Here is a 24,935-nt window from a genome sequence, read left to right as displayed (position 1 = left end):
TTGGTCACAGTCCCAAGTGCGCTCCAGGGGCTGGACTAGATGATCTCCGCTGCGGTTCCTTCCTACCTGAACCATCCTGTGATTCTGTGACCTCCCGTCCCTTGGGGCGGGAGCGGTGGGGTCTGGCCCGGGGGGACAGCGGGTGCCCCTTGCCCTGTCCCCCGGGGCATCGATAGGGGGCGGGGGGCTGCGCTGACCCGCACTCACCCTCTCCTCGGGACCACGACTCGACCTCGCTTACCCTCCCCTCGAGCCGAGCGTACCTTGCCCGTCGGTCCGTCCCGCCGCGGCGGGGAGGCGGGGGCGACTGCGGGGCGGCCCCAGCGCGGCGGGGCGGGACCGGGAGGTGCCGGGCGGGGAGGGGGGTGGAAAGGGATCTCCCCCGTAGCGGCGGCGGCGGAATGGGGTGGGCGCTGCTGTGCGTGGGGCTGCTCCTGGCGCTGTACACGCTGCTCCGGCACGGGCTGCGCAGCGCCCCGCGGCCCCGCACCCGCCCCGCGCTGCGCGGCCGCACCGCCATCGTCACCGGTGAGCGCCGGGAGGGGCCGGGAGGGACCCGGGGCAGGCCTGGCCCCCGCTCACCCCTGCTCACCTCCGCTCCGCAGGGGGAAGCAGCGGCATCGGGGCGGCCACGGCGCTGGAGCTCGCCCGGTGCGGGGCCCGAGTGATCCTGGCGACCCGCAACGCCCTGCGGGGAGAGGCCGCCGCCAGCCGCATCCGCACGGTGAGCGCCCGCACCGACACCCCCCCAGGGGGACCTCCGGGCACCCTCCTGGGCACTCCCATCCATGTGATATCCCAAGGCAGCACGCGGGCATCCGCAGACACCCCCAGGACACTCCTGGCACCCCACGGGCAACTCCAAGAGATACCTGGGATACCCCCATTGCACACCTCCCCTGGCACCTCAGCGTGGGATATCCCTGAATATCACATGGGCACCCCCAGACACCCCAATGGGCACCCTGAGGACACTGCCATGGCATTCCCTCAGCCCACCATTACCCCCGAGAAACCCACGGGTACCCCCAGGAGACATCCCGGATACCCTTAGGCACCACTAGGACACTCAAGGGGACATCTCTGGGCATCACATGAGCAACTCCCTAAACACCCCTGTGGGTATACCAGGGAAACCCCCAGACCCTCCCAGGAGAACCCCATGGCACACTCCAGGGACACCTTCAACAGGCACACAGAAACACCCCAAGGCATGGGCACCTTGTACCATGGGGGGAGCTGCATGGGCACTCCCTTCATCCTGGGGGTCCTGGCACATTGCAGCCCCTGAGCATGCTGCAGCCCTTTCACCCTGGGCCAGAACCAGCCCCCAAAGCATCGCCCCTGTCCCCAGCTGGATCCACCTTCCCCTGCCCACAGGAGACAGGGAATGAAGAGGTGCGGTTCATGCACCTGGACCTCGCCAGCCTGCGCTCAGTGCGAGCCTTTGCCAGCACCTTCCTGCGCCAGGAGCCCCACCTGCACCTCCTCATCAACAACGCGGGTGAGTGCCAGGACCCCAAATGCCCCCTGCACCCTTGGGGCACCAGCCGTGGACTGCCATTGCCTTCTTTGCAGGGGTGAGTGCCGGGGGCACGACAGAGGATGGCTTCAGCCTTCCCTTCCAGGTGAACCACCTGGGCCACTTCCTGCTGACCCAGCTGCTGCTGGAGCGGCTGCGGAGCTGCGGGCCCAGCCGGGTGGTCATCGTCGCCTCCAGCGCCCACTGCGCCGGCCGCCTGCGCCCCGAGTCCCTGGGCCGCCCTCCCCCAGGGCTGTTCTCTGCCTTCCAGGACTACTGTGACAGCAAGCTGGCCAACGTGCTGCACGCCCGCGAGCTGGCCACGCGGGAGCAGGACACACAGGTCACCTGCTACGCCATGCACCCAGGTAGGACCTGCACTGGGTGGGCTCACCATCGGCGTCTGCCGGGGGTGTGCTCTGCACACCTTTGTGTCCCGACCTCATGCTTTGCACGGTGAAGTCACGTGCACAGGGGCTGCTGTTGCACAGGGAGTGTTTCACATGGTGCAGCCTTTGCACAGGAAATTCCTGCACGTGGAGCATTGTTCCCTTGCACGGTTGTTACTCTTTGCACAGGGTGTCCTTTTGCACATGTGTGTCCCTCTGCATGGAGTGTCCCTTTTATATAAGTATGTCCCTTTGCAGTGTCCCTTTGAAGAGCATATTCCTTTATACAATGTGTCCCTTTGCACATGCATCCCTTTGCATGGCGTGTGTATTTATATGGTGTGTCCCTTAGCAGTGTCCCTGTGTACAGTGTCCCTTTTCACGGTGTGTCCCTTTGCATGGCATGTCCCTTTGCATGGCGTGTCCCTTTTCACAGTGTCACTTTATACAGCATGTGTCCCTTTGCTGTGTCCCTTTGCACAGGTATCCCTTTATACAATGTATGCACACACCTTCCTGTGCACAGCATGTCCCTTTTCATGGTGTGTCCCCTTGCACAACAGACCCCTACACAAGTATCCTTTCACAGAGCACTGTGCACCACTGACACCCCCCCACACACCCCTTGTACAGCCAGGGCAGGTGTGGCAGTGCCAGCAGACATTCACAGCCACACTGCCTGTGCCAAGGCCACCACGGCTATCTCCCTCATGTGCTCAGGGGACACTCCACATCTGCTGTCCCTCGTGCAGGGTTTGTCAACACGGCGCTGTTCCGGCACGCGCCGCTGTGGCTGAAGCCGCTGCTGCTGCCACTGGCCTGGCTGCTGTTCCTGGACCCGTCTGAGGGTGCACAGGTGGTCCTGGACTGTGCCACGCGGGACGGCCTCGAGCCCTTCAGCGGCCGCTACTTCACCGACAGTGGCCCCCAGCAGCCATGGCCACGGGGGCGCGATGACCGGCTGGCGCGGGCGCTCTGGGAGAGCAGCGAGCGCCTGGTGGGGCTGGGGGGGGACAAAGTGGGACCCTCCCCAGCCGCCCCCACTGCTCCTGCACAATAAAGGTGATGGTGGTGATGGGGGAGCCCGTCGAGTCCTGTGTGGGGTGAAATGGGGATGCATGAGGGGCTGTGGCACTGTGGGGGTAGGTGGGCACGTGAGGGGCACCGGCCCTTGCACAGGTGCTCACCAGGCCCTGCTCCATCTGAGGGGGTGTGTGTGACACGGAATGAGTGTGCAAAGGGGGGGGGTGTGCACTGCAGTGTGTGCATGGGCGTGTAAGGCGGGGTGCTGCACGCACACACACGCAGAGCAGCACACACAGCCCACCTTGTACATTTGTGTACACACTGCAGCACACACAGACCTCCCTCCCTTGCACACGCTGCAGCACACCCCCCTGAAGCCTTGCATACCCGTGCAGTGTCACCCCCCCTTGCACACCTATGCACATGCTGCAGTGCACACACACCTCTTGCGGTCACATACCCTTCTCCCCTTGCACGCCTAGTGTCACACCTCCCCTGCACAGTGTCACACCCTCCTTGCACACCCCTGCAGTCACAAACACTCTCCCTTGCACACCCACACAGTGACTCTCTCACAACCCCTTGAAGAGCCATGAAGTCAAACTCCCTTCTAACCCTAAGCCTATCGCAGCCTATTGCGGTCTCACACCCATGCAGTGTCACCCACCCTTGCACACCCCAACATGGCGGCGCCCACAGACCTCCCCCGGCAGGAGGCGCCGACCTTCCCAACATGGCGGCAGGTCCTGGTCCCGCCCCCCAGGGGTGCGGCAGCGACCTCCCCAAGATGGCGGCGCCCGCGGGCCGCGCCCCCGCCGAGCGAGGCGCGGGGGGTTATGGGGGCGGGCGGTGGCGGCGGCGTGGGCGTCATGGGGAATTGCTACACGGTGGGGCCCAACGAGGCGCTGGTGGTGTCAGGTACGGCCCGGGATGATCGGCGAGAGAGGGGCTGAGGGGTCCCTGTCGGGGTAGGGGGAAGCACTGAGGTAGTTGGGTGTCCTGGCTGTGAGGGGGCTGTCAGAGGTTCGAGGGGTCCCTGTCATGAGGGGACCGTGAGGGAGTTGCGGGGGGTCTCTGTAATAGGGTCTGCAGGGAGTGGGGGATTGGGGGGTCTTGGCTGTGAGGAGCTCTTAGTGGTTTGAGGAGGGGGACGGGGACCCTGAGGGAATTGGGAATAAACAGGGAGGGGGGAGATGCTGTAGTGGAACTGGGGGGTATCTCTGTAATAGGATGTGATAGAAGGGGCTCCTGATGGGAACTGGGGGGTCTTGGTTGTGACGGGACTGTCAGGAGTTCGAGGGATCCCTGTCGTGAGGGGATCCTGAGGGAATTGTGGGGGTATCTGTAATAGAATTGGGGAGCATCTCTGTAATGGGGTCTGCTAGGAGGGTCCCTGGTGAGAACTGGGAGGTCCTGACTGTGAGGGGAGTCTCAGGGGTTCGAGGGGTCCCTGTCATGGGATCGGGTGCTGAGGGGGGAGCTGACCTGAGGGTTTTTTGGGGCACTGAAGGAGTCTGGGTGGTGCAATGGGGGTCTGTCCCTGTCAGGGAGGGGCTCTGAGGCACTAGGAAGAATCCCTGCTGTGGGGGGACCCAGGAAGCTGGTGGGGTCTGCCTGGGGGAGTGTGTGGGATCCTGGGGGGGTGTTTGGCAGTACCTGCTGGAGGATGCCCTGTGATTTGGGTGGGGGGGTCCCCAGAGGGAGCACTGGGATGTTGTGGGGGGAAATCCTTCCTTGAGGGGACATTGAGTGGGGGTCCGTGTCATGATGGGACCTTGCAGTGTTGTTCCAGGGCTGTCCTGCTGTGTGTGGCCACTGAGGTGCTGGGGGTGTCCCTGTGAAGCGGGGACGGGGGGCAGCTCCTGCTGTATGGACCCCTGGGCTCCAGGGTGGGGTCCCTACAGCACAGAGCAGTGGGTGAGGTCTGGTGCCAACAACACCCCCGATGCTGCTGATTTTGGATGATGTCAGGCAGTGGCACCGGCAAAGCTCTGTGTCCCCTGCCAACAGCAAGTTGGCTTTGCTGGGGAAGGGGAGCTGGGTGTGAGCAACACCCTGGGGCAGCAGGCTTGTCCCTGGGGTGCCCATCTCATCCATCACGTCCTGCTGCTGCTTCCTTACCAGCACGTCACCTGGACTCTTGGTGGTGCTGACACTGGATGCAGGTGATACCCATCAGGTGTGTGGAATGTTACCAGCAGCTGAGCTGTGGCTGAGGTTGGGGTTAAATAAACCCCAAGTGAAATCTCCGGCGTCTGACTCAACCTGCAGCTGCTCCAACACTGCCAAAGCTCCCGACTGCACTTTGGCATGGACCAGGCTGCGGGTGGACAGGACTTAATTAATTATTGTTAGGTTAATTAGTTATTCTTAGGTGATGTAAGGGCTGGGAGCTTCACTCTGTGACAGACTGGGGCCAACTGCAAGGTAGCAACCAGCTTAGATACAGATGTTGATCACTTCAGGTGTCCTCCATCACGTCATATCCCCTTTGTCAGTGCTGGCCCAGCTTTGGGGCGGTTGCTGTGACGTTCAGACCTAAACTCACCCATATGAACATCAAGGATGTGCCTCAGTCATGGCTCCGCTGCGCCTGTGGAACTACATTGTTGTGGTTTTGGAGCCAAAGTCTCCAGTGGACCGTGGCTGGTCTGTTATCAGTTCATCTCTCTCAGATGACAGACCTGTTACGGGAATTTCTGAGGAGATGCCAGGAGCAGGCTGCAGTCATGGAAACAAATATGCCCGCTGTGGGCATATTACAAACCACACCTGCCAGATTCCCGGAGCAGCAGTATTCCTTTCGGTTTCCTGGTCTTGTGCATATCTCTGCAGTTCCCAGTGGAATCTAGAGCTGATGTTGTGCTTCCCTCCAAAGAGACACCCGTCAAAATTGGCACCGCTTGGTGAAATGCCACATTTGCGGGAAGATTGGAAAGCTGTGCTCCAGGTGTGCCCTCAAGTCTTAAAGCTCAGGTTTGCTTCTGTTCAGCTGTGGAGTTTACAAGACACAGCTTGCAGGATGAACCAGCAGGAATTTGTGGCATCTACTGGCAGTTCCAAGTATTGTGCATTCCCAAAGCCTGGAGCAGGGAGCCAAGGACACTCCTGGACGTACAGCCGTGTTCTGGGAAGGGTGCAGAGATCACCCCAGGCTCTGCCAGTCGGAATGGGGTTTGGAGCTGCCACCAGACGTGGTTTTCCTCTGCTCCTGCACAACTCGGTCTGCAGACACTTGCTGTCTCCTGAGGGCACCAGCTGGGAGCTTCAGGGGCACACGAGAGGTTGTGGGAGCTCTGCAGCTCCTCTGTGCTCTTGTGCAGAGTATTAGTGGCATTAGTGGGAGGGTGTTGCTACAAGCAGTTGTAGTTCCAGGAACTTGAGTCATGTTCCTCCAAGGAAAACAGAAAGGACCTTGAGGGCCAGCATTAATTTGTATGATACTAAGTTGGATTTGAGGAGAGAGGAGAAGGGAAGAAGAAACCAATAATAATTACCAATAAACCAAAATAATATTAAATACATTTAGATTAATTTAAATCAAATATTACTAAAAACAGGCTTTTGCCTTGCAGTCTTGAGTTGTCATACAGTTGTTATTTGAAAGTCTGCACTTTGTGGGAAGGCACCTCCAAATCATGAAGCCAGTTGAAAGTTTTCTTTATTATAAATTTAGCCTGTGCCCCTTGGCCTTTAGTCCTGGCCTCCCCTGGCATGTGGGTGTTTTCTGGGGAGGGGTGTTCTTTCTTTTCACTTTCTTGTGAGATATTTGAGTTCCTCCAGTGTTCAAGGAGCAGCCAGCTGTGCCTTGGGAAAGTGGAGCTTCATAGCCTTATTTGGGAAGCTGCTTCCCGGGCAGGGCTCAGCTCTCTCTGCTGGCACTCACGTCCTTCCCCTGTTGAGCAACATCCATCTCCTTCTAAGAAACTGCACTCAGCTAAGTGATCCACTGGTGAATTGTGGAGCCCAGGCTTTGTAAGGATGCCCCACAGAGCCCTGTGGAGGCAATGATGATCTTCCCAAATTTTGGGTCTAACTTTGCTGGGTGATGTTTGGTGCAAGCTCTGAGGAGGCGTTGGCAGGCGCCTGGCGCATCACTGAGCCCGCTGCAAGCACATCTGGAGCCAGTTGAGTTTTCAAGGAGATACACAAAGTACCTCTTCATCCTAATACCTAAATATTCCCACCAGCCAAATAGGCTGTGAAATGCTGGTTTTGGGTTACAGTCTGGTTGAATGCAGCTTTCATGGATCGATCTGCTGATTTTGAAATATAACGCTGTAATATTTCCACAGAGTTTCATAATAAGGAAATATAATTTCTAACGGCCACGTTCGTCTTACAGTTACCAAACAGTGTTGCCCAAATCTCTGCAGTTGGGGCACTTTCCTTCTGGCTGTGGTGGGCTGCAGGATGGCACTGTGTGGGAGCAGTCCAGCAGCAGAGGAGCTCTGAGGGGAACACCTGGAGATACGTGGCAGGGAAAGGTTGGCCCAGCCCTCTGTGTTCCTGTGTGAGAAAAAGCTACTGCGTCAGCAAAAATTCAGGGTGTGAAAGAAGGAGAAAGATCGGGGGAATGCTACCCAGCTAACCCAGCTGTATTTCCTAGGAGAACGCTGCAACACAACTATACATAATTGCCATGTCCAGCTAATCTGAGTCCCCCTTGGGTGAGCAGAAGTCAGCCTGAGAAATACACTCCAGCCCAGTTTCTCAAACTTTACTTTAGTGCACACCCTTTGGGGCTCCTTGGTGTCTGTCAAAGTAAAAAAAGAACTAGCAGTTAATTCTAGTTTTGTGTAGACATTTCCTGCTGCACCCCAGCAGTCAGGGGTAGTCAGCCTTTCCAGAGCCACCCTAAACTCTCCCATCCTGGTGTTGCATCCTTCTTATCCCTGCAAGAACTGATTGTGATTTTGAGACTGGTATTTTCATGGTATTGCTCTAAGTTGAAAGCTTGAAATAAAGATTTTTTGAGGCTTTGCAATCCCTTCCTGCAAGAGACCTACAGTCCACAGTGCAAGGAGGAACTGGTTTCTCAGATACTATAAAATGAATATGAAACTGCCTGGAAAACCATTGCCAGGGAACTTGACAGTAGCTCACTGTTCAGCTGAAAGAATTTATCAAGTAAGTCCCTTGTTTTGGCTTGGATAATGGAATCGAGAATGTGCTTATTGAATTTGCAGAGAGTACTGAGCTGGGAATGGGTTTGAGAGCTTTGAAGAGCTGGATTAGAGTCAAAACAAACTCAGCAGATTGACCCAATGGGCTGAACGAAATCTGATGCAGTTCAGTAAGGAGAAATGCAGAGATTACACTGAGGTGAGAACAGCTGATTGCATGAAAATGGAACGAGAAGGTCCAGGCTGTGTCCTGTGGAAAGATGAGGTGAGCAGCAAGAGCCACCTGAGCCCTAAAGCTGGTGCAGTTCCAGTTCTTCAGCCTCAAAGATAATAGGAGTTTGTGGGAAGGAGCAGGCAGCTTCAGCTGGATCTCATGTGAGGTTTTGCCCTGTCTGTGTTCATGCCTTCAGTTCAAACTGTCCCCCAGGGTTGAGGTCGAGGTGTGTTCTACCTCTTGCACCAGGCAAGCTGTGTGCAGGAAACTTGTAGTGGCACTACAGATGGTTTTCTGCCAGGTTTAACTGAGCGCTCCTGCAGGTTTCAGTTTGTCATTTTGGCAAGCCAAAAATCTTTCCCCACAGCCGGTTTCTCACTCCTTGTGATGCTCAGTGGTTGCTGACAGAGTGCAGCATCACAGCTGGTCTCAAGTCATGAGGTTACCAGTGCTCCAAAGGGCCCCTATGCAGCTCCTCTGTGATGTTTCATTCTCAAGAGGTAGTTCTTCACCTTTTTGCAGGTGGTGGAGCTCAAGGTTTCCTTGTCAGGTGCTTGTTAAATCTCCAGGGCTTGCAAATTACTCTTTGGAAAGCATGGCAGGAGAGGGAGGTGGACAATAGCCTCAGGCCTTTCCTTTTAGTTTCCAAGAGGAATTCTGGGTAGTATCTCTGTGGTATTGTTTTGTGGCTTCATTGTGGTTTGTGTTCTTTGAGTTTCTGTTTACAAGATAAGTTGCTAAATGTGTTTTTAAACTCGCTCTGTAGCATTGATACTCATTTAGTCATTTTGATACAGATTACATCCAAAACAAGATAACCAGCATAATCTGCTTTCGTCTGCTGCAGTGACCATCAAAGGCTTTTATGGATTCAACTCAGAACCCTGCTTCTTTCTAAATTAATTTTTGTTAACCTTGTGCCATTTCTGCATGTGAACAAAGCCTAATTTATATGCACAGCGTGGCTTAAGAGCCAGACAGTGACTTTAGTCTGGGGCCTGCTTTAGGACATGATTTTCTTTATGTATGCCTTTGCTTTCCTCTCTCTCTGCATTATCTCTTTTGTCAGTAACTGTTTTCAATTATCAGTTTTTTCCTTGTCTGTCTGCACTCAGCAGCCTGTTTACCACGAATGCTCACCACTTCCTGCCAGAGAGGTGGTAACTCAGTGCCCAAGTTACCTGGGGAGAGCAAACAACACAGAGCTTGTTCAGATTGTCCCAGCTTGGATGTTTTGAGCCCTGTGTCCCTGTGACTGTTGGGGCTCACGTTCTTCCTTGCTCGCCATCCATCAGGGCAGCAGCTTCCTGCATCTGCTGAGAGCTCCTTTTATCCACCAACTCCCAAGCGATTAATCTTATTTCATAAGAAAAAAAAAAAAAAGCCCAAACAAACAGACAACATACTTTCTCCTGGCTCTGGGAATTCTTGCTTGAACATGGAACCCCTTTGGGAAGAGGCCAAGCTGGCTGGCAGCTCCCTGGCTATGAATCCTCCGTTTGTGGCCCCACAACACTGCCCCGGAAGAGCACGGTGGATGTTTGTGGAAGTGGCCAAGCGACTGTGAGACCCAGGCTGCTGGAACAGTGGGCATATTATAGCTGGAAAAGGCAATTTCTCTGCCAAATCTTATTGTGCAAGAGGGTTTATTCTTTAGCCTTGCAAAGATTTCGCTTTGTTGGTTCCTTTTTCGCTTGCTCTCTGAGAATTGAGAAAGAGGTGGCAGCGCTGCCATGGAAAATGAGCCCTCAGCTCCTTGCCTTACCAGAACAGAGCTCTGCTGCGCTCAGATGTCCAACGTGCATGAAAGCAACCAGCTGGCATCCTGCTCCTCATTAATGTGTTAGATTTCCCTGCTTTTTCTTATGCTTTGCACACTTTTTGACATATAATCTAGCTCAGTAGACCGTGTTGTGCAGCACCAGGAAGCAAATGTGGAGCTCGCTTTGGGCGTGATACTAAATAAGGTATTCCTTGCATTTCCTGCGGAAGAAAAAGAACATCTGTGTGAAGAGACATGTTCCTGTAGCAGTGGTGGGTTTAGGGTGCAGAGCTTTCTCAGATTATTAAGAAACGATTAACAGAGTTGGGTAAAGACCACATAGACCCTGTGAAATAAAATACCCTTCTGTGTGGAGCTGCTTTTCCTGACTGCCAGGAACACCTCCCTTCCTGTTCTTGGAAAACAAGGGCCTGGCTGAAAGGCTGAGCTAACTGGGCTGACGTCCTCCAAGAAATGTTAAAGGCCTTGTGGTTGCTGCAGGATATTGTATCATCAGCTACTGTAACACTTGCCTGGCTGAAATAGCCTTCCAGCTACAGGAAGAAGCCATCCAAAGGCTGGCTCAGAGGTGACAGAAGAGACTATTCCTCTAGTCTGGGGAGAACAGGAGATCTGAAAAAGTCTGTAAATCATTTTCCCATTTGTGTTTAATTCCTACTGAAAAAGAAAGGTGAAGATTTGTAGATGGGGCTGATCTGCTGGTTTGTCAACCATCACATGGAAGCCAGTGAAGCAGACAGTATCTGGCCAGCATCTGGAAGTAGGCAGCATCTGGTAGCAGGCAGTAGCTGGCTGACAGCAGAAGATGGACAGACACTGGAGGATCAGTAGGAAGAGAAGGATGTGGAGGGCAGTCCCCTCTTGCCAGCACACTGGCCTGGATGTGTGCTGCCTTTCCTTCTTCATTGTGACCTATTGCAGCAAACTTAGTAATGGTCACTTCTCTTGAAAGGTCTGCTGGCTTCCTGCTTCTCCCTTTCCCCTCCCACGACCCGAAGCTGCCACAGCCACGCTGTTTTCCGTGTTCCTGCTCTTCCCTTGTGCCGGCTCTGTCTTGCCTGCCTAGATCCATCCCACAGAGATGTTGCTCTGTTGGTACAGTGCTTGCCTTCCTGAGGCCTTGGGGCACTGCCGTAGTAAGTATGATTATGGATAGCCAAGGAAGGAGGGAATTCTAGCTTAATCCTCCCAGCCTGCATCCTAACCGGGGAGCTGCAGAGCTCCTCTCTTCCCAGGCTGGTCACTGGCAGGGTGCTCTCTTGAAAGGCAGCAGGTGTCTTGTTCCTTAAATCAAAGGTATGGATACCCAGACAGCATCTTCCAGCTTCACTGGGATCAATCTTAACTGTGTCAGAGGAGTTCTGGAGGCTGCCTGAACCCTGGGCACAGCCAGCTCTGAGATGGACCATCAAAGCATCGGGCACGCGCTACTTGCACAAGCCAGAACTAGGAGGTATTTTGGGGGAGGTCAAGGGTTCTTCCCTACTCCAGTGCTGGGAGCTGCTCTGGGAATTTAAGGGTGGTTTGCAGTGTGTGGTGAGGGAAAGGAAATGGATTTCTTATGTGGCTTTCCATAACAATTGACATCACAGCCGAAGATGTTGGAACATTTCCAACATTGATTCTGATTGCTAAAAGTGCTTAAACTGCTTCACAAAACTAAAATAAAATCCTGGTTTGAAATACAGTCAGTTTCTGTGTGTTACTGTTCTTCGTACTGAATTATTACAAATACTGTTTTCCAGTTTTATAAGACAGTTCCAAAAAAGGTTGCCTTGGGAAAACTGCCATGTGAAGCCCGTGGAGGTGAGGAAGAGCATTGGGTTCCTAAGCGGGCAGACTTGTTGTGAAGTTGTTCTGCTCATGACTCATTCTGGATGCAGTTTTTCCCTGCACAAGAGCAATGTGCATGTGTGTAATCCCAGTGTCTCTGTGCTCTCTGCTGTGCTGCAGGTGGCTGCTGTGGCTCTGATCAGAAGCAGTATGTGTATGGAGGCTGGGCTTGGGCTTGGTGGTGCATTACTGACACTCAGAGGTAAGGAGACCCCTGTTATTTATGGGTTTTTTTGGAGTAGGAATTAGGCAAAGCAATCCCAATGGGGCTGTCAGCAGTATCTTTAGGAACATGGGACTGGATATGAAACCATGGATGAGCATCAGAGTTCTCTGCTGACTGTTTGCATGGGGACAGCTGTGTGTACACAGTGCAAAAGACACAGAAAAAGAAATCCCATGCTTTCAACTGAAGTACTTTTCAAATGGCCTCTCTGTCCACACCTCTCCTCAAACCCAGGACAATCATGTTTGCTTGGGTTTTTTTCCTTTTTAGTTGTGGTTTTTTGTTTGGTTTTTTTTTTACATAAAACCCATCAAGCTGAGAGACCCATAGCCTGACTGGTCAGTGTGTTTCTTCCTGTGCTGGTGCAGTGAGTGCTGAAGAGGGAAAGAGCTCTGCTGACCTTCCCAGCTGAGGCTCTGGCAGAGGTGCTGGCAAGGGCACTGGGCTGGCTCATCCACGAGCTCACAAGAGAAGCCAAGTTCTGCCCAGTATGGCCCAACCCCTCACCCAGTAGCAAACCTGTTTGTGGCCTGCAGTGCCCCCTCCTGCTCCTCAAGTCTCTCTTTCTAAAGATCTGCTGACTGCTCTCACCTTGGGAGCAGATTGTTCCGATTTAAAACCGTGGGACTGCCTTTCTCTCCCTTTTCTCAGTCATGGATTGTGCTTGCTGCTGCTTACGGTCTGGTCTCTGAGCTAACATGCTGTGGTAGTGCTCCTGTCCTGCTAATACAGCTCTTTGTCTCTAGGATCTGTAGGAATGCTAACTCTCTCCCAACACATCCCTCATGCTCACCAATACAGGCTTCCTCCATCTGTGTAAAAAAATTAACAGGGCAAAGGATAAAGATGTGACTTTTGGGTTTTGCACTGAGTGATGGGCAGAGGTTGTAGTTAACCCTTACTTGCCTGGTCTTCCAACCTCTTTTCCCTGTTCATGTGTTGCCACCAGCAAACAATTGAGCATGTTGCTGCCGTCACTCTGCAGATGATACACTGCTCACCTGGGGGTCATGCACCTTCTCTTGCTCCAAGGGGTCTTGGCTGCTGCTGTGTTTAATCTAGACAAGCTTCATTCCAAATTTTTGTGAGACATCTTGTTGGGAGAGCTGTTAATTGAACAAATGGTTCCTGCTCCTACTCTTCTTACGTGAGAAGTGCAGAGAACAATGTGGGACCTTGACCTGCTGAGTGCAGGAGGTAACAGATATATTTGGGAGGCTGATTTATTAAGTTAAGGATAGGCTGAATCCAGGGCCAAAACTGCTTGCCAGGAATGAGCTGTTATGTGGGAGAGATCTGGGCATTATTTAGCAAATGGGTCTCTTGACAGGTAGTCCAGCAACCAGACAAATCTTTTACTTTAAAATCTATACCCCCGGTTCACACCACGGGATATGGGGCTTAATTCTCCCTTCAAAAACAGAGCCTTTCCCAAATGCCATAAGCTGTGCCCCAGATGGAGCCCACTGCATCAACATGAAGAGTGAGGCAGATTTCCTCCTCTGAAATTAGGACATTTTTTCTGGAACTGCCAGTGCTGCGAGCAAGAGAGACAGCAGCAATTGTGTTGCTGTCAGCGGCGTCCCGCCAGGTAGCACTAACCTGGGAACAAAAGGAACAGTTAGAGCTGGCAGGGTGCTGGGCACTTATTCTGCTGCAACCTTGAGCACTGGGGAAAAAACAAGGAAAACAAAATGCTGTCCTTGTTTAGGGATCAGAAATAAAAGCAGGGAGAGAGACAGCATGGTCTAATATGCCTCTGGGGGAGCCAAATGGTGTTAATTCAGCTTCCCAGGACAGCACTTGGAAGCAGATTCTCTCCTCAATGCCTTAGCCAGGGGTGGGTAGCCAGGTCTCTGCCACTTTCATTTTTCCTGGCCTCTCTTAAATATTGACATAGAAGCATCTAAATTATTACGAAAAGGAATTTTCTGTGTGCAAAGATTACTTCAACAGCTGACTCCAGGCTGGCTGTCCAGGCGGGATAGATGGTTCAGTTTCATGTGCAGGGTGGAGATGAGACCCCAGCCTGCCTATCCTCATTAAAGGAGGCAAGTGGATGGTGTAAACTCCCCACCAGAACTAGGAAAGCTGATCTGCCCCATCATTATGGAGCCCTGGGAGTGGGCAGTGGGAGAAAGGCAAACTGAGCAGGGAAAAGCTGAAACCTGAAAGTCTCGTCTGTCCTTTGCAATGAGTGTCTTACTCTCTGGTAACTGCTTTGTGTATTTGCTGTCCTACCCTTATTCCTCGCTGCTCAGAGTGTCTTTGGAGGTTATGACCATCCTCTGTCGCTGCGAGAATGTTGAGACGTCGGAGGGGGTCCCACTGTACGTAACAGGGGTTGCACAGGTAATAATCCACCAGCTTCCTAACATCCTGTCTAACTGTTTGTCCCTCTGTTTTGAGCAGCAGCAGCAGCAGCAGCAGCAGGATAACACAAAACCTAATGGTTTTCTAACGGGACAGAAATCTCAATACCCTCCTCTCCTTCCCCTTCTCCAGCACTTGCCCTGAGGCACTCCACAGTTTATAGGTAATGCAGACAGGTGCATCCTTGGCAAATTCCAAATTCAGCATTGCTGTACCTAAGATTTGCTCCTGCTGTAACCCTTTCCTTGCCAGCACTGTTTCCATTGTGTGCTTGGTGGAGAGCAGAAGGGCATCTGCTTTTGTGTGGAGGCACAGGCAGGCCAGGTTGGATTCTGTACAGGATTTGGGACAGGTGGGAAGGCAGGTTTTGTGTCGTTTCAAAAGGAAACCTGTACACGTGTAGGAAAATTGCAACTGTACCTGGCTCTGCAGTTTTGGCTATGGATTTCCACTCAGCCCTTCTTCCTCCACATGGAGACAGTGCCCATTTTGGATGTCGTCACGTTTGAAAGTACAGCACAGAGACCTCGGATGAGCGGCAGCACACAGGACTGGCATTGGCACTGTGGGCAGTTATGAGCCAGCAATGACCCAACATCCCTGTGAACTGCCAGCTAAGCAGCAGCACAGCTTGGAAATCAAATTCGAAGTGTAGATTAGGTTTTCAGAAGGCTGAAATCCTGCAGTATCTGATTAAAGCTCTGAATGCACATGGCAAAAAATGCCTGTGCACGTCCTGGACAGTGGGATCTGTTTTATCAGCTCCCGGTTTGCGTGCCAGTTTAATTAGGACAATGGCCAAGGCAGGCATGAACTTGCAGGGATAGGTTTCGGCACTTCCAGCCAATCCTGGAGCGACTCAGCTTGCACACAGCAGCCCAGGGCAGCCCCTTCATGGTTCAGATGTTTGACCTAATGTTCACTGACACAAGCTCTCTGCCCTGTGGCTCCCTGTCCTGACTCCCAACGCCTTTCCGGCTCGTTATGGCTGACACGGGAGCTTCCTGAAACAGAGCCTGCCATATCCAGGCATGTCTCTTGTTTTTACAGATTGTGACCTGCAGACTGCTGGGTCTGACCAAAGTACCTCATGCCCACCTTGGGTGACTGAGAAAGCTCTGGAGCTGCAGGATCTGTTCCTGGGTGCCTGATGCTCTACAGGCCTGGCCTTAAAGAGCTGGAGACTCATTTCCATTTGCCTTTGGGTCACGGAACACAGGAAAAATAGAGGGAGAGATGAACCAGATCAGGGGTTAGGTCTGTGGTAGTGCTAATCCAGGGCTACTTCTTGCAGCATCAGTGCCAGGTTCTGCCAAACACAGGGCTCCTGTGCAGTGAGTGGGAGCATCCCAGTTCCGTGCTGTGCTTTTAAACCAGTGACACCATCCTGCACTGCTGCGGCATTGGGCAGTGCAGCACAGCGAGCCTCTGACTGAGGGCCCTTTGGAATCCCAAAGCTGCCAGCTTCTGGCCCTTCACCGAGCCCAGCAGGAGGCAAAGGGTCACAGGATCATTTCCAGCCTTTGCTGATAAATTACCTTTAAGCATTATGTGAAAATCTACTTCTTAGCCAAAGTACCGTGTCTGTCTCCAATCACAGATATGCTCCCTCGGCTGCATTCTGTGCCTGTCTTGCATTACCTGTGAGGAGTGTGGCAGGTAACCCGGGGCAGGAGATGCAAAGGGAAGAGGTGAGTGTGTGTAACCTGGAAACGTGCAAATATTTTACGTTTTTTGGCAGGATTTCCCTAGAGATAATGACGTTACAGCCCAGGTGTGAGGACGTAGAGACGGCGGAGGGGGTAGCTATAACTGTCACAGGTGTGGCACAGGTACAGTAACTCCAAAACATCATTTCAGGAATGCATGTCTCTAACTTACCTCTGGTTTTGCCCCTTAAGAGGTTGCTGTTGTCCAGGCAGAGAAGCCAACTGCTCTGAAACAAACCCTTGTGCAAAACCACGCTGTCCTTGTTGGTTCAAACACACTCCAGCATGTCCCGTGTGGTGATGGGGGTTGTGACCTCTTCTTCTCTCCCCATAATCATTTTTTTCTGGTATCTCATTTGTCTCTGTGGCAAATGAGGTGTGTGGGGGTGAGTTGATGTGTTTGTGGAACGCTGATGTGCCACGGTGCCCTTGGAGCCATGTGTGACCCCACAGGACTGAGCTGTTCCCTCCAGAGATGGCATCGAGCGTTATATTGCTTTGTATTATTATTGTTAGCACGTGGACCTTGTAATTCTTCACGGTGAGTTAAAGCTTAAAAAAAATAACTTAGTCCCTCCAGGCACTAAGATCTGTGTGTGAAATTTCTGGCTTGAATTGAATTTTGATTCTCTCCAGCCTTCTTCAAATGTAAGCACCAGCTCTTGCTGCTTGTGACAGCACACTGAACCCTGCTCTTCTGGGAGTCTGAGGTCTGCTGCCCTGGTACAGTCTGTCCTTGTGCCCAAGTCATGCCCTGGGGAGGATGCTGGGAGGGAAATGTTAGCTTTTGAGGAAATTTGGCTCCATGAATAGGCAGCTGCATGGTTTGATTGAGAATTGCTCCTGACAGCCCATTCTGGGTGTATAAACCAAGAGTGGCTCTCAGTGCATACAGGGCTGTGGTCACCATGTGTCCGAGGCATGTCCAGGTGTGTTATCACAGGAGAGGTGGCTGCCACATTCCCTGTGGGGAGCTCTGGAGCTGAGGGTAGCTGCTGAGTGGCACAGTGATGTGACCGAAATCCCTCATGGCTCAGAAGGCTCCCCCAGGGAACACCACTATGGTGCTGCTGCGGCCCTTTTGAGACCCAGTGCTTGACAGGTTTCCCCCAGTGCTCCCAGAGCAGCAGGTTCCTCCTAAGTTCATTGGTTTGCTCTGAGCTGATGCTGCAGGGGAGCTGTGTTTGTGTGTATGTGAGGGTTTGAATTCAGCCAGGAGCAGTTTCTGGATTGTCACACGTGACAGAAGGGCTGGGCATGACCGTGACTCAACAGCAGATAATCCATCATCCTCCTGCTGTTGGGAAACAGGGATACATGCAAGAGCACCAGCATGGGAGCCAGCATCTTGGGCAAGTCCTGACATTGATGATGTGAGCCAGCATCCTTGGTTTCATCTTATCAGTACTGTATATCCACCTTTCAGTTGTTTTCCAGTTCTTTATATCCATTTAGCTGCTAAGGTGTCACATAATCCCAGTGATCTTTGCATGGTTGGCAAAATATGTGCACCCATGTCTCCCTTCACACTCATTTCCTAAATCTGTAGGCTTTTCCTTCTGTTTCTGTGAAGGCAGCATTCTCTTTTATCCTAGTTTTGGGACATCCCTCCGTTGCCTGCCTAGGCTGGGTGGTGTGTGGTAGCAGAGAGCTGGATCACCAGGTGCCTTGATTCAAAAATGCAACTCTCAGTTCATCTCATTGATATTACTCTCTTCCCACTGTTCATTTTTTTTTGCTGTCAGTTAATTTTAAAGGTGAGAGGCAAGGAATTGCCTCACAGAAAGCAGGATTGAGGCTGTTGGGGATGTGCATGGCACAGGTTACCTTAATTTTGCAGAAGTACTTTTGAGGCAAACATTTTTCCATTTAGAGCTTGAGCAAAAAAGGAAAACAAATTATTTCTAGAGAAAGAGCTTTTAGAGTTTTTGCTGTAATGATAGAAGTGGTTAATGTGCATAAGGATGCTGTTCTTTTCTTGAAGAGGGATGTAATGAGTGCTCACCAGTAGCCTCCTTTCTGTGTTGGCTGGGTGCTGGGATGCTGCTGCCTTAGGCCAATGCTGGTCTCCACATCCTTCTGTACCATTTTCCTGAGCCTCAGGCTAATTGGATTGTCTCGACTGGCCCCTCACTGCGAGTGCAGCTGGCTGGAGCTGGAGCGGGGTGCGGCGGTATCGATCCTCCACACTGGATTGTTGGATGGAGGCTCTGATTCCCTGCCAGCTGAGTCCTCTCCCTCTGATGGGAATGACATTTGAAGAAGCGCCGAGTGTCGCAGTGCCCTGCCTGAAATCCTGCAAACACGCTGAGCACAAATTGCTCAACCCCTGTTTCTTTTGTGCAGCCTTTGCTGTGGAGGTTGGTGTCCATATTCTGCACAGAGCCAGGCTCTGAGCTGTCCAGGGCTCAACAGTGTAAACTGGCTGGCTTTATTCAGAGGCTAAACCATTCCTTGCTCCTAAGTACCGCAGGGATCCTCCTAACAAACATCCCACTCCGTGCTCTGTCCTCCCCGCAGCTCCCGAGGGTGGGGATTGTTTAGAGAAGTGGAATTGCTGGCAGATGCACACCATAAATGTTGCTGCTGAGTCTAATTGGTTTTGATACTTGCAAAAACCTCGTGGAGGGCTCACACTCCCGGGTGCGGCTCCACAGCAGCTCTCCCAACTCCCCCTTGTGTGGGAAGAGCACACTGCTGGGTGCAGGGATGAGAAACCACTGGGGCTTGACCCCAAAAGGATCCCAGAGGTTTTGGGACAATGCAGAAGAGGATTGCCATGCTTAGCTGTGATTCAGTCTGGCATTTTGACCGAGAGATCCCACCTGGGAAGCAGCATTAGGAAATAGGGTCAGCCCAGGTTGATGTTTCTTCATGTTGTGAGGGACAGGGTTGTGGCAGGTGAGTCTTGGCCAGCTCACCACATCTAATAAGGTCCACCTCCTGTCCCCATAGAAGGTGATGGTCCATCCCAGTTGTCCTGCTCTTTGGCAGTGTGGGGGCCAGGTGCTGCTGTTTGGCTCCAGAGGGATCATTTTGGATGAGTGGGCTGTCAAACAAGGCTTTCTCAAGAAATAGTTGTGTTGCTTTTGCCAGCTGGAAGCGCTCTTGTAGGTGTCAGGATGAGGTCTGTAGGCTGTGAACCCCTCAAGAGTGTGCACTGGGACCCTTGGAGGGCCCCTGTGGTGCAGTTGAGGCTTTGGAATTCTCTGAGCCAGGTCCAGCCAGGGCCCTTGGGGCAGGACATGGGGTGCCACCAGCCCCTCATGGGACAGGAAGCACTGCCCAGCCCAGCTGTTTCCATGAGAGGGTGCTGTGGGACTTGGAGATCTGTGTGGCTGCAGTGGCACTGCTCCCTTCTCTGGTGCTGTGGGACCTGGAGGTCTGTGTGGCTGTAGTGGTATTGCTCCCTTCTCTGGTGTTGCCAGGCACAGGGACACCTCTATGTCCAGGCTTTGCCTGAGCCCTCACACTGGACATGGCCACCAGGAGCTGTCACCTTGGTGGGTTGTAGCTACTTGTAGTTGTGTGCTGTAGAGCTCTGTGAGCACAGATCTCCGCTGCCTAACACACCCCACAGGGGTTTGTAACCCACTTTGCCTTTAAAAAGCAGCCCCGTGACCAGCAGGACCTTGGCTTGTCTGGAATGGGGATGTTTTTACACCTGGCTCTGACAGTGGGAGGTGAAAGAGGTGGCTGTGTGCCATCTCTGGGGATCGCCACCAGACTGACCATATGGAGCAGAACAGCCAAGTCCTGGCCATGACACACTGGGGACACCTCAAAGGACAGCCAGGAGCTCCTTGCCCCAGGCAGGACAAGCCCGTGTGCTGTGGCCATATTGTCTCATCTCTCCTTCCAGGGAACACTGAATGGAGCCCCTGTTTTAAGCTGCTCCTTGGGCACATCAGACTCTTTCTCGTTCTCTGCCTTTCCTGGCTCAGAAAAATTAGTTCTAGTGAAGGAGGAGGAAGAGAAAGGTAACGAAATGGGCTTTGGCCAGGAGTGGTAATACAAAGCCCTCTCCTGGCGCTGGTGTTGGTGCAGTGACTGAACTGGTAGTTCAGGGCTCTTGGTAGGATTTCCACCAGATGGGACAGGTAGAGCCAGGCTCTGTCCCCTGCAGGGAGCACCTCTTCACGCTGAGATGCCGTCAGGGTTTGGAGAGATGTGTGCCCTGGCTGCTGGTGTGTGCCTGCAGCAGGGCTGTCCCCCGCAGCGGTGAGCAGGGGCTCGCTGGCTGGTCCAGTGGCCTGGCTCAGTGTGGCGGCAGCTCAGCGTGATCCCTTGAAGCATCAGTAGCACGGGGGCCTGACAGCCTGGTGGTGGTACTGCTGCTTCTGCTGCTGCTGCTGTAGGGTGCCTGGACAGGCACCTTCAGTCCCTTTGGTTTTGTCTCCTGTCTCTAGGTGAAGATAATGACCGAGAAGGAGCTCCTGGCTGTGGCCTGTGAGCAGTTCTTGGGGAAGAACGTGCAGGATGTGAAGAACGTGGTCCTTCAGACGCTGGAGGGACACCTGCGCTCCATCCTAGGTGCGGAGGCACTCGTGCCCTGAAGGCATCTGGAGTGGCTTTGTCTCTCCTCAGCTGGCTGGCCCCAGTGGTATCGCTGCCACCGCAGCTGCCACACGGGACCTGCCTCTGCCGACTGCGCATTGTGATAAATGACTTTTCAGTGCCTGCAGTAAGAGATGTCTGAGTCCTTCGTGGGTTACAGGTAGCATGTGTGGGTGGTGGTTGCACTTGTGAGACTGAGATGTTGGTGCCACTGCAAGGGCAGAGGATTATAGCCTTGTGCCCAGGCCTCAAGAGATAAGGGACAACAAGGATGTTGCTGAGCTTAGACCCATGTCATTGTGTGTTACCTGTTCCAAATAAAGTGCTTCACCTTCCTTCCCCCTGCAGGGACCCTGACAGTGGAGCAGATCTACCAGGACAGGGACCAGTTTGCCAAGCTGGTGCGGGAGGTGGCAGCCCCTGACGTGGGTCGCATGGGGATCGAGATCCTGAGTTTCACCATCAAGGTACACCCAGACATCGGATGCTGCACTATGGGCAGAGCTGTAGGAGCAGCAGGGCAGAGCCTGGCTCTGGCTTCTCTGCTGCAGCCGGCTGGAAGGCTCCAGCTGACAGCCTGCCCCAGCCCTCCGGGAGTTTCCATGACAGCCGCCGCAGCATGTCCTGTATCCAGGCAGCTGGGCCAAGAGCACCGGGTTAGCTGCCTCTGTAAACAGGCTCGTGGAGAGAGCTGGCTGATAACCCAGCCTCCAGGGAGTCGAGGGAAGATGTCGGGAGAGCCTGCCTCTCCCTGCCCTGCCTGTTTGTGTGGATCAGCTGACATGGCGCGTTCTGACCTCGGCCTGACCGCATGAGTGGCTGCCCAGAGCTTCAGCGGGGAGGGAGCAAGATGGAGTCGCTTGTTTGAAGTGGTTGTGACTTATTCTCTCCTCCCCAGGATGTCTATGATAAAGTGGATTACCTGAGCTCCCTGGGGAAGACTCAGATTGCAGCTGTCCAAAGGGATGCAGACATTGGAGTGGCAGAAGCCGAGCGGGATGCTGGCATTCGGGTGAGTCCGGAGATGTGCCAGCCTTCCCCAGAGCAGCCTGTTTAGCTCCAACTGCACACCCTGAAGCTCTGCTTTCTTTTCCCTCTCCGCAGGAGGCAGAGTGCAAGAAAGAAATGATGGATGTCAAGTTCATGGCAGATACCAAAATAGCAGATTCCAAACGGGCTTTTGAATTGCAGAAAGCTGCCTTCACTGAGGAGGTCAACATTAAGGTGAGAGTGTCCCACAGCCCACCGCTGTTCCCTGGAGGGTTTGTGATGGTGTTGATGGCTCTGGGCTTGTCAACTTCTTTCTCCTACATCTATTAGGAGAGTTGAAAGTGGAGAACCCGGGACTGTGTGTCACTGTGTGAGCTCTTGCAGCAGATTCCTCTCCTGTTTGCAGAAATTTGGTGGGACTAGGAGGAAAGGGTGGGGAGGGTCGTCCAGGCTGAACCTGGAGCTGGTTGGGCTCAAGTGGTATGGGAAAAGTGCACAGGGAAGGACAGCACTGAATATTGGGATGTCACCCCTGGGAAGAGGTTCAGTAGCAGGAGCTGTGTTTGGTTTTAGGTCCTGCCAAGGGTCCTTATGTCTGTGCACAGGAGCTCGTGGCCCAGACCCCTCTTCTCTTCTCCCCCCTGTGCAGACTGCAGAGGCCCAGCTGGCCTACGAGCTGCAGAGCGCCCGGGAGCAGCAGAAGATCCGTCAGGAGGAAATCGAAATCGAGGTGGTGCAGCGCAAGAAGCAGATCGATGTGGAGGAGAAGGAGGTGATCCGGATGGAGAAGGAGCTGATGGCCACCGTGAGGCAGCCGGCCGAGGCCGAGGCCTATCGCATCCAGCAGATCGCCGAGGGAGAGAAGTGAGTGAGCCCATGACCTGAGCTGGGAGCACAGTGCTGCCCCAGCTCGTGGGCTCTCTGCAGAGATCTGGGCTGCTACAGCACTGGATTTCCTTTTCCAGGGTGAAGCAAATCCTCCTTGCTCAGGCAGAGGCAGAAAAGATCCGCAAGATCGGAGAAGCAGAGGCTTTTGTGATCGAGGCCATGGGGACGGCGGAGGCTGAGGGGCTGAAGCTGAAAGCAGAAGCGCTCCAGCAGTATGGAGAAGCTGCCAGGCTGGCTCTAGTGCTGGATGCACTGCCTGAGGTGAGGAGGGAGCAGCTTTCCCCTGCCCTGGGCAAGTGCTGGGGAGCTCCCAGGCTGGGCCGGGTCTCCTGTGGGCACAGCAAGGCCCTGTGTGATGTGTAGGGATCTTGCCCAGTGAGCTGCTGACCAGTTCCTTGACTCTCTGCTCATTCCACCCTCCTTCCCTGCTTCCCTAGATCGCTGCCAAAGTGTCTGCTCCCCTCTCCAAAGTGGATGAGATTGTTATTCTCAGCGGAGACAATAACAACACCATGTCCGAGGTGAACCGTCTGCTGGCTGAGATTCCCACCTCCGTGCGCGCCCTCACTGGTGTGGATCTCACAAAGGTGAGCTGGGCACTGGCAGCTGGCAATGCCAACAGCTCCTAGGGCACAGGGACTTGCCTGGAAGCTTTCAGCCTCTCAGGGAACCTGTCCTTCCCCAGCCCTGCCCACCACAGAGTGCAGGCAGCTCCCTGCCTCCCTCTCCTCCAGCCCTAACAGCTTCTCTCTTCCCCTCCTGCAGCTTCCCCTGTTCCAGAAAGCCAGCGTGGCCAAGGAATGAGGTTGGCCAACCCAAAGCTAGTGAAGATCACTCCCTGTTATGCACTCAGACATCAACTGCCTTCGACACGTGGGAATTCCTTTTATATCAAAGACAATCTGGTTTTCATTTGTAACTGGTGCCTTATTTTGTAGGGCCAGAAAGATGCATGTCCTGTCTGCTGCTCTTTTTATTCCAAGGGTGGGAGGGGATTTATTTTGTAATTAACTATGTATTGTCTCAGGCCAATCCCTCCCCAGATACGACTGGCAGCTTGTGTGGTGTTGCAGTCCCGGTGCCTTGCTGTTCTCTGCCCTCAGGTGAGCGCCCAGAGCTCGAGGCAGAGGCTTGGTGGGATGTGGAGCTGTAGGAAGAGAACAGCCAGGACCCCCCTGCTCTCCCTCAGTGACCCTCCTGGGCACTGCCCCAGCCCTGTCTCCCACAGCTGTCCCTGTGGCTGGCTCTCCCTGTCCCAGTGTCTCACCCCCAGTGCCCCTGCAGTGCCAGCAGCCCTGCCCAGGCTGGGCTTCCCAGAGGTGGCAGTCACCCCCCAGGAGAGTGACAATCCAGCACTGCCAGTGGTGCTGCCCACTCCCATGCTACTTCCCCTTGAGGAAGTTTCCTTGTGGGATCTGGAGCGGGGAAAGCTCTGAGGGGCAGAGGGAGCCCAGCTCAGCCATGGTGAGATCCCACCACCAGGAATACCAAAAAGTAGTGCTGTGCCAAAGCCACCTGTCCCCTAAGAGGGCAGGGAAGCCACTGCAGCTGCTGTCCCTGGGTGCTGTGGTACATCCTGACCCCACAACCACTAAAACTGTGGGTCAGAGGTGGGGGGGACCAGCAGGACACTTTAGTGGGGACAGGCTCCTCCTGTACAGCTGCCTGGGGACCAGTGGCCCTGTGGCTGGGTGCCGGCCAGGACCTGCCCCAGCAGGTAGTGCAGGAACCCCTACCTCACTCCCTCCCCCTGTCTCTTATGGCCAGTGGCTTTGCTTCCTTGTGACAATGTGAAAGGGGTTGTCCCATGTGTGTCTGTCCTCCCTGCAGTGCCACCAGGGCCCTGGCTGGCCCATGTCCCTTCCCCGCCTGTCTTGATGCCTGTGCTCGATGTGGCTGTTACGGCCAGACCCGCGTGTGAGGTCAGCCTGGCGCTGCTGGTGAGGTCAACCTGCGCTGTGGTGGGGTTTTGGGGGTCCCTCCACTAGCTCCTGCACCCCCCAGCTCGGTCCTGGTTGCCATAGAGTGGGGGAAGGTCCCTCTCCACTGTCCCGGGGGACAGCCGGTCCCTTTGCCGGGAGTGACCCGCTGCAGAGGGGTGGGTGCTGCGGGGCCCCCCATCCCCTCCCTGCGGCCGGGGCGGGGGGACCGGCATTATCAGCCCCCGGCTGGTGCCGGCCCGCGGGCGGTGGGTGCAGATCTGGCGCTGGCCAGCAGGCGTGCCGGGCCGGGCCCTGTATCTGCATGTGCCTGCGCCTGCCGCCCGCTGCTGTGAGATAATAAACCCGTGTCACCTCCC

General features: G+C 54.0%; 2 protein-coding genes across 4 annotated transcripts; both read left to right on the top strand.

The window, feature by feature from the left end:
- Positions 1-295: 295 nt before the first annotated feature.
- On the top strand, positions 296-2,993 carry DHRS13 (dehydrogenase/reductase 13). The gene is made up of 5 exons (XM_027726725.2): positions 296-528; positions 606-724; positions 1,381-1,504; positions 1,579-1,890; positions 2,664-2,993. Exons 1-5 carry the CDS (start codon positions 402-404, stop codon positions 2,969-2,971), a joined length of 990 nt encoding a protein of 329 aa, XP_027582526.2. The 5' UTR covers positions 296-401; the 3' UTR covers positions 2,972-2,993.
- Positions 2,994-3,773: 780 nt separating this feature from the next.
- Positions 3,774-24,935, top strand: FLOT2 (flotillin 2). Of its 3 annotated transcripts, none has more exons than XM_027726740.2 (11): positions 3,774-3,855; positions 12,014-12,095; positions 16,234-16,324; positions 20,611-20,734; positions 21,107-21,225; positions 21,657-21,770; positions 21,863-21,982; positions 22,398-22,612; positions 22,714-22,897; positions 23,074-23,223; positions 23,402-24,935. In XM_027726740.2, the coding sequence occupies exons 1-11, from the start codon at positions 3,774-3,776 to the stop codon at positions 23,438-23,440; spliced, it is 1,320 nt and encodes a 439-aa protein (XP_027582541.1). In that variant the 3' UTR covers positions 23,441-24,935. The 3 variants fall into 3 exon arrangements, with proteins under 3 accessions (XP_027582541.1, XP_027582542.2, XP_027582545.1); XM_027726741.2 differs by lacking the exon at positions 16,234-16,324 and adding an exon at positions 14,381-14,471 and having other exon boundaries at positions 3,782-3,855; XM_027726744.2 differs by lacking the exons at positions 3,774-3,855; positions 16,234-16,324 and having other exon boundaries at positions 12,041-12,095.

The sequence above is a fragment of the Pipra filicauda genome, unplaced genomic scaffold, assembly GCF_003945595.2.
Source record: "Pipra filicauda isolate LSUMZ 115617 unplaced genomic scaffold, ASM394559v2 scaffold71_size5581439_pilon, whole genome shotgun sequence".
In the NCBI taxonomy this organism is placed as follows: domain Eukaryota; kingdom Metazoa; phylum Chordata; class Aves; order Passeriformes; family Pipridae; genus Pipra; species Pipra filicauda.
Note: the sequence above shows the minus strand (reverse complement) of the source record. Positions and strands in the feature narration are given on the sequence as shown.